Raw genomic sequence first — 8154 nt, forward strand, 5'->3', positions numbered from 1 at the left:
ATCACGTTGTCTTGATCTCTAAGGATTAGAGGCTTGCACACATGCAAGGCGCAGAGTAAGACAGACATGGGATTTTATTTAATAACAAGCAAGCACTGGAAAATCAATAACATTAAGAGCAAAGAGCATTTAGTAACTGACTAAATACATATTTTGTATTTTTATATACTTAAAAAAAATATATAAAAAATGTAAACTGTATATAAAATCAGATAAAAACAGCCTTATGTATAAAAAAAGTCAAATGTATATAAAACAGTTTTAAACAGATTCTCACACATCCATTTTTTTTCAAGTATATAAGGCCTGAGTATATATAGGCCTGAGTATAGATGTGTATATGAAACATATCAGAACATTATAAATTATATATAAACCAGTGTTATAAACACCAGGACCAATATATTATTGATAGCATAAGAAATATTTAGATAAAGTTTTATTTCTTTCACCGTGTCATATACCAAGAATATGTTGATATAATGCCACACCTACTTATTTACTGAAATCTCAATATTAAAATTAAATTTTAGAACAACTAACTTGCATCTATTAAACTGATTAACTTCTTTATTCATTCTATTTCTCTGTCTGTTATAATTTATAATGCTGCTATGATAAGCCTTCCAGCATGAAAGTCTGAAATTTTCAAGCCAAGTGTTGAGCTTGAGCTTTGAAATCCTGCTGATTAGTCAGGAAGACAATTTAGGGCAGTATGAAAGGATGATTTGTAAAACGAATTGTATGCATGTTCAGCTACCCCAGGAAAAGGCCACAGTTTCACTTGTGCATTATATTCTGCCATCTATGTCTTTAAAAAAGAAGAAAGAAATTATACACAGTATAACTTCCCACAATATTCACAAGCCTACTACACTTATACATTCAAGCAAACTACTGTGATAGGTATTAGACAAACACAGACAACATAATTATGTTCTGTAGTTTTTCACAATTTTTGCTTCTCAATTTTCAGCATCCACTAATATTTTCGTGTCCGCCTCTGTTCATTCATAACATCTGGAGGCACACAACAAACCTATTTAGCTTACCACTATACCAATATAATTTGAAATGCGCACCAAAAGAACTGGTTTAGTGATATATCCCCACCAACTGATTATAAATACATTGCCAGTGCCACTTTATCCGACAGCAAACCCTGTTGCTGTTATGTTGTGTCAGCCGTTGTAGTAAAACAAGCACGAGCGCACTCTAGTGTTACAAACAGAGGTTACTGCAATTTCACCGCACGGTACTTTCAGAAAAAAAATCACTGCCAAATCGCTCCATACCATACGGCTCAAGATATTTTACATCTTGTGCATAAGATTTGAATCACTTGCGTCTGTAATTTCAAGTGGTTGTAAGGATACACTAAATTAAATACTAGGGCTGTCAAATGATTAATCACGATTAATCACATCAAAATAAAAGTTTTGTTTACATAATATTTTGTGGGTATTACTGTGTATATTTATTAGATATATAAATACACACACTTGCATGTCTGTATTTCAAGATATGGTATATATAATATAAAATATAAGGTATATACACTAATAATAAATATACTCTGTAACATACATAGAGTAAACAAACTTTTATTTTGGATGTGATTAATCGTGATTAATCATTTGACAGCCCTATTAAATACATTAACAGAACACTTCCAGTGTTCCGCGCGTTCGCTTCCTCGATTAGTCTCGCCTGCGCTTTACGTCGATTGATTCATGGCGCTGCTAGTCAATGGTTTGATTAGTGATGTCTAGGCTTTTCATAGAAACGCCTTCCTGCCAGAGCTGTTGCGTATGCCGCCGGTTGAGTGGTGTGTTCGCGTGTGCTTCTACGTTTTTGTACATTTAAGCTCCGTTTAAATTTTACATTTACTTATAAACATCTATAATGGGTAAGAAAGAAGAAGAAGAGATCATCCGGATCGCAAAAAAGATGGATAAAATGGCACAGAAGAAGAACGGGGTGAGGTGTTTGGTCATGAATGAATTCCCAGTCTCGGACCAGACGAGGCTACGTAGCAAGCTAACAGCTATATACATGAAGAAGAACTGTTTTCATCAACTATAGCGAAACTGGGAACCTGTTTTTTGAATATATTTAGTGGTTAATGCTTAAGTGAGAAAAATATATAGTGGTTTAGTCTATTTTTTAAGAAACTCAACGCCTAGCGGGGAAATTAGCAACATTTACGTTAGCTGTTGTTAGCGCGGATAAACGCACAGGTCAGTCAGCGGGAGGCAGTAATGATACTGATTTCTTCTAGAAAACAAACTGACTCTGGCGTTCAGTATGCTTATAAATATATAACAAAGCAAGGTTTTGCTCAGATCGTGTCGGTAAAAGTGATGTTATGCTAATTAGATGTTATGCTACATAGTTGCTTCTGTTGACGTTTCTGTAAACATGCTTATGTATCATTGAAGTTTCCATAAAGTTTATTGTGTCTATCAGTTTATCATAATGTAATGTATTTTAGTAAGTAGTGTTTTATTATTATTATTATTATTAGGTTGGTGCACTGGACTTACTAAAGGAACTAAAGAATATACCCATGACCCTGGAGCTTCTGCAGGTATGTCTCTGTTGTTCAGCTCATCATTCATGCTTCAGTACTCAGATACAATTTAACAAGAAATTTCTTCTGCTTTTCTTATGAACAGTCTACGAGGATCGGGATGTCGGTCAATGCCATCCGCAAGCAGAGCACAGACGATGAAGTGACCTCACTGGCCAAGTCCTTGATCAAGTCCTGGAAGAAACTGCTGGGTAAGTGTAATCAAGAATACCATTTTTTTCAGGACAGATCCGATACCAAAAATTCTGAGTATCAGCCTAATCAAACCATTTTTTTTTTTTAAATCAACATAGAATTTCTACACCTCAGTGTTTACCTGATCATTACTTTTTTGTGTGTTAAACACAATCTACTAAATACAGACAACTTCATTTGAAAGAAAAATAACAAATGAAAAAATATATAATCATAATCTGATAAAAATACTATTATAAACCAGGTTAGTGAATAATTCAGCAGCAAAAGTTATTCTAGAAAAAACATGAGTGCACAATAATTTTATAAAATCTAAACATTAAGTGAAATAGCATTATTTAATAGGGAACAAATATAAGTGAATAAGTGTAGGACTAAATCTGGTAAAATGTTACATTGCTCTTTGTTTTGTTTTGCTTATGCGCATCCTGTGTGCAGAATAATGCGCTTGAAGCAACAAGGAGTCACAGCACGCAGCATAGAAATGTTCAGAGTAAAAAGTGAAGAGAGATTAATGAGTAGTGTATTAAATCTGTGCAATAGTTTGGTCCTTTTCTTTGTACAGTTTTAAATCTCAGTTACTGTGCGCTCTTGGAGAGAGTTTCGTTGTCTTGACTGTCGAAACAGAACACGACTCACAGTTTGAATGCTGAATGGAGGATAACAGAAGCAGCGGAGAGAAGAGTTTACATGAGCTTGACTTAAATATTCATCTGTACATCACATTAAACTATGGAACGGCTTCAGAACACTTGGAATATAGTGCACGAAAACTTTCTGCTTTATAATGTTTTTGTGTCTTTCGTGCGGCTAAACAATAACAGAATAGTATACGCACAATATCGGATCGGTACATCCCTAATCAAGAAATAACATTGGCATTTTCATTTAAATCTATGTGTAAGCAAAAAGTGTATTTTAAGCATTTCACACAAGTTTTCCCTCCATTTTACAGTTTGGTTGAATTGCCCATATGTAGTTTCTAGAATATTAAGAGGTCGTAAAATGCTTGAATCTGCATGTTTATATCTAATTTATACACTTTAGCTGCAATAAAAGTTTCAATTCCATTATTTTAGAAATCATATATTAAACCACTCACCAGTCATACGGCTTTCTGGGGCACACACGTTTTTTTAAAGTGGGTCTTATTTGTCAAAATACTTATAATGAATAAAACTGCATAATTCATTTCAAGCTTCTCTTTTAGTTTCTAGACTAACATTAATATCACTAGTCACTATGGGTTTGTGTTGTTGTAGTACCATAAATTGCCTGTATGTGGTAGCAACTGCAGGTTTCCTTTTGTAACAGATTTTGAGTCACCACACAGATATATATATATATATATATAGTATTACTCTGATGAAATGTTTAACGAGTGGTTTTGACATCCAGATGAACCTGCTGCCGAAAAGAACTCTGAGGAGAAAAAGAAGGAACGCACAACACCAGTGGTTTCACCATCTCAAGCCAGCCCAGAGCCCCGAGAGGAGAGGTACCAAGACCGTGTTAATGGTCATAAAATTATTATAAAATGTAATAATCACATCGTTCTTGATCTTAGGCCCTAAATACGGCTTTGTCAAGCTTTCTCACCCTCTGTTACTTTTTCCTCTATCTTGTTATTTCTCTCTCAGCTCAAGTAGTAATTCTAGCAGTAAGAGTGAGTCTGTCGATGTTACACCCAACACATTGATAGCCACTTTCCCACGAGCACCAGGCACATCTGACTCAGTCCGTATCAAGTGCAGGGAGATGCTGTCAAGTGCTTTGCAAACAGGAGGCAAGTCATGGCAGGCAATTCTTCTGCACACATATTTTTCTCCTTGTTAAGATACCATACAGTGTCTTACCAAGCGTATTTAGACTTGTTACTAATTTTGTTATAAATAATTCATAACATTCAAAATACATGAAGTACTTTATTTTAATGCTAATTTAACGGGTATTACTAATTAAGTAATGATTGATATTTGGTCTGTAATATATAAATTTAATAAGTTTTTACAAATGGTTTAAGTGTCTTATTTTTCTTTTAGACGACTACATTGCGATTGGTGCTGACTGCGATGAACTTGGAGCTCAGATTGAAGAATATATCCTTTTCATATTCAGCCCAAAAAGTAGCAATTGTTATTGAAATGTGAGCGAACTCTTAAAAAATACGAGTTGCCAGCATGCTAAATTTCACACGCATTTCCTTGACCAGCTTGCACGTATCTTTTTGGAGTTCAAAAATACTGATATGAAATACAAGAATCGTGTACGAAGCCGAATCTCCAATCTTAAGGATGCCAAGAACCCCAACCTGAGAAGGAATGTGCTGTGTGGGAATGTGAGTCCAGACCGCATAGCAAAAATGACAGCAGAGGTGAGTGACAACCAGTTTGTAGTTATTCTAGGAACATGTTCTCTCTCATACTGACAGTATGGAAATCTAAATCCAACAGGAAATGGCAAGCGATGAGCTAAAGGAGATGCGGAAGAATCTGACCAAAGAAGCCATCAGGGACCACCAGGTGGCCACTTCTGGCGGCACCCAGACTGACCTGTTCACTTGTGGGAAGTGCAAAAAGAAGAAGTGTACCTACACCCAGGTAATCATACACAATGCTTTATGAATATTGGTATAGGTTTATATATATATATATATATATATATATATATATATATATATATATATATATATATATATATATATATATATATATAAACACACATTTTATAAACACACAACTTTCTTTAGGTTCAAACCCGAAGTGCTGATGAACCTATGACAACATTCGTCTTCTGCACTGAATGTGGAAATAGGTGGAAGGTATGTTATTCCTTTTGCGGTTTTATTTTGTTGTATCAATTGATGACTTTCATCGATGAATATTTAATTAACGCTGTCTCTATTCAATCTGTTTCTGCAGTTCTGCTGAAGTTGGGGGTTGTTCTCTGTGTTTGGAGATGTAGCTAAATTCCAGGACCACGTTTCTGTATCATGGACAACAATTTAATGGCGCACCTGATGTACAAAGGGCCACAATAGATCCCATCAACCGTTTGTTTTATTATAATGGTCCACAAACTCATGTCCTGTGTTTTAACTTGACGTTTAGCTAGGCCATAGGCCTTTGGACTATGATCAATGTTGTTGAATTTCTGTTTTCTTTTACCATCACTTTTTATACGTAGTTCAAAATTTTGACAACATTCATATTTAGATAGTTTTGCTTTGCTCTCAAGAAAGCTAGTCAAAACTTTAATTTTCCTAGACAAACTTGCCCATTTTGAAATAAAATGCTTTTAGCGTATGTTTGCTTTTGGTGACGGCTCAAGATTTTTTGAAAACCTTGTTCATTTGGAAGCTACTTTGAGTCTCTTTGTCACTATGAATTATACATATTTATATGCATGATCTACAAATTTTTACTGTGTACATGGCTTTTACTTTCAGGAGTAGTAATGTTTTTTAGATTTTTGTTGTTTTTGTTTTTTTGTGTGTTATTTTGAGGCTATATTTTATACATTTTTTTTTTTTTGCTGTTTGTAAGTTATGAAAATGAATAGTCTTACTGATCAAGGTATCTGAAGGTTCTTATCAGGTATTATTTTATATATATTTTTCAATTCAAAAACCATTGGAAACTCTATAATGCTTATATCAGAAATGTAGGCCTCTTATGAGAGCAAGTATGATCTAGAACGGCTTTTTATAACAACTTTTTGTGCATGATAGGGATCTGAATTTATTTTTTATTGCAATCCATAACATAATCTTAATTTGTTTGGTAGAGGTCATGTTTGCTTTTTTTCCCTTTGAGGTCGTTTTCTCCAAAAAGGCAGATCCTTTAACAAGCAACAAACAGCATTCCCCATAAAATAGATTTATGATGATGAGATAATGTGTTGTTAAGAAAACACATATGTTGTGGCAATGTTCCTTTTGACATCAGCAATCAATACAAAGTGGATAGTACTTGCCATTTGTGGCCAGATGACATGTTGCTCGGTTTTGTGGATTTCTATCACGCTCTTCTCAAATGATTTTGCTGTAGTACCCACTACCGCCTTGATGTCCTAACAAGCCCTTTGCATTAGCAATATCTCATCTGAATACCAAACAACCCTTTGGTGGTTGTTCTTGACATCCTTTTGTGCATATGGAAAACAGGAGGTTTATATCATCCAAAAACAACTGCATCTTTGCTCATCATTTACAAGAATTTAAAATAAGGAGAGCAACTCATCCGTTTTTAAAAAGAAAAGATGTTTACATTATGAATGCTCTTTATATATACACTAACTTTAGTCCTTAGGAACCGTTAAATGGGGAGGACGCTTGGTTCAAGATTCTTTTGTGAGGTTCCCAGGTGCATCCTCTCCAGGAGAGTGAGTGGGCAGCACTGTAACCCTCCACTGTAAATGAAGACCAAACAAAAACCCCTGTGTTTATTCTGAACATTTGGATTCATTATTTGCTGTACGTGTCAAATGGCAAATAGAGATCAAATTATTTTTGGAACTGGTAATTTTCTAATAAGTATTTTAGATAGCCCTGTAGATCATATCAGTGTATTTTTATAAATATGTTTGATTAACTGGCGATTTTATGTGTGTATTGTATATTTTTTACATTTATTATCAATTTATTTTATAAATTAGGGCACTGCGTTTTTATATTATTTTGTAATTTCCCGACTTATAGAACAGTATGTGTAAATTAGACAGCAAAGTATGGGTGAGAAAATACACCTCATGAACTTGAAGCTGAGTTCCCATGATCCCACAAACTCATATATATGTCAATCCCCATTCTGCAGCTTTGACAACAATCACACATTTTAAAATTATTGTGCTTTATTGTATCTTAAAGATTCCAAATGCCCACAAATTATTATTTTTCTCAATTAATTAAAACAGAAAAAAAACTAATCTGATTACTGTAAACATTCACATATTATTAATAAAAAGAAATATTATATTTTTATGTAAACTGATTGGAAAGTAACACTTTTTTTGTATACTTCACAGAAAAACAACAAAAAAGAGAGAAAGAAAAACGTTTTAATGGCAGTATAAATCCAAACCATTGGTTTAGACCAGGGTTCCTCAAATCTTGTCCTGGAGCGCTGCAGAGTTAAGCTCCAACCTTGATCAAACTTACCTACCTGTGATTTTCTAATGATCCTGAAGACATTGATTAGCATGCTCATGTGTTTTTGATTAGGGTTAGAGCTAAACTCTGCAGGAAAGTGGATCTCGTGGGCCAGATTTGAGGATCCCTGGCTTAGACTGTGTTGATTGAGGTTGATCTATGTCAGCGGTTCCCAATCCCAGTCCTCGCGCCCCCTGCTCTGCATATTTTGTATGTC

The 8154-nt window shown here is 34.5% G+C and overlaps 1 protein-coding gene across 1 annotated transcript; it reads left to right on the forward strand.

Moving 5' to 3' along the window:
• Positions 1 to 1781: 1781 nt before the first annotated feature.
• tcea1 (transcription elongation factor A (SII), 1) lies at positions 1782 to 6258 on the forward strand. Its single transcript, XM_042718410.1, has 10 exons — positions 1782 to 1980; positions 2528 to 2590; positions 2679 to 2784; positions 4187 to 4286; positions 4429 to 4574; positions 4831 to 4887; positions 5008 to 5162; positions 5242 to 5388; positions 5538 to 5609; positions 5710 to 6258. The coding sequence occupies exons 1-10, from the start codon at positions 1906 to 1908 to the stop codon at positions 5716 to 5718; spliced, it is 930 nt and encodes a 309-aa protein (XP_042574344.1). The 5' UTR covers positions 1782 to 1905; the 3' UTR covers positions 5719 to 6258.
• The last annotated feature ends 1896 nt before the right edge of the window (positions 6259 to 8154 follow it).

This window comes from Cyprinus carpio, chromosome B2 (genome assembly GCF_018340385.1).
Source record: "Cyprinus carpio isolate SPL01 chromosome B2, ASM1834038v1, whole genome shotgun sequence".
Taxonomy (NCBI): domain Eukaryota; kingdom Metazoa; phylum Chordata; class Actinopteri; order Cypriniformes; family Cyprinidae; genus Cyprinus; species Cyprinus carpio.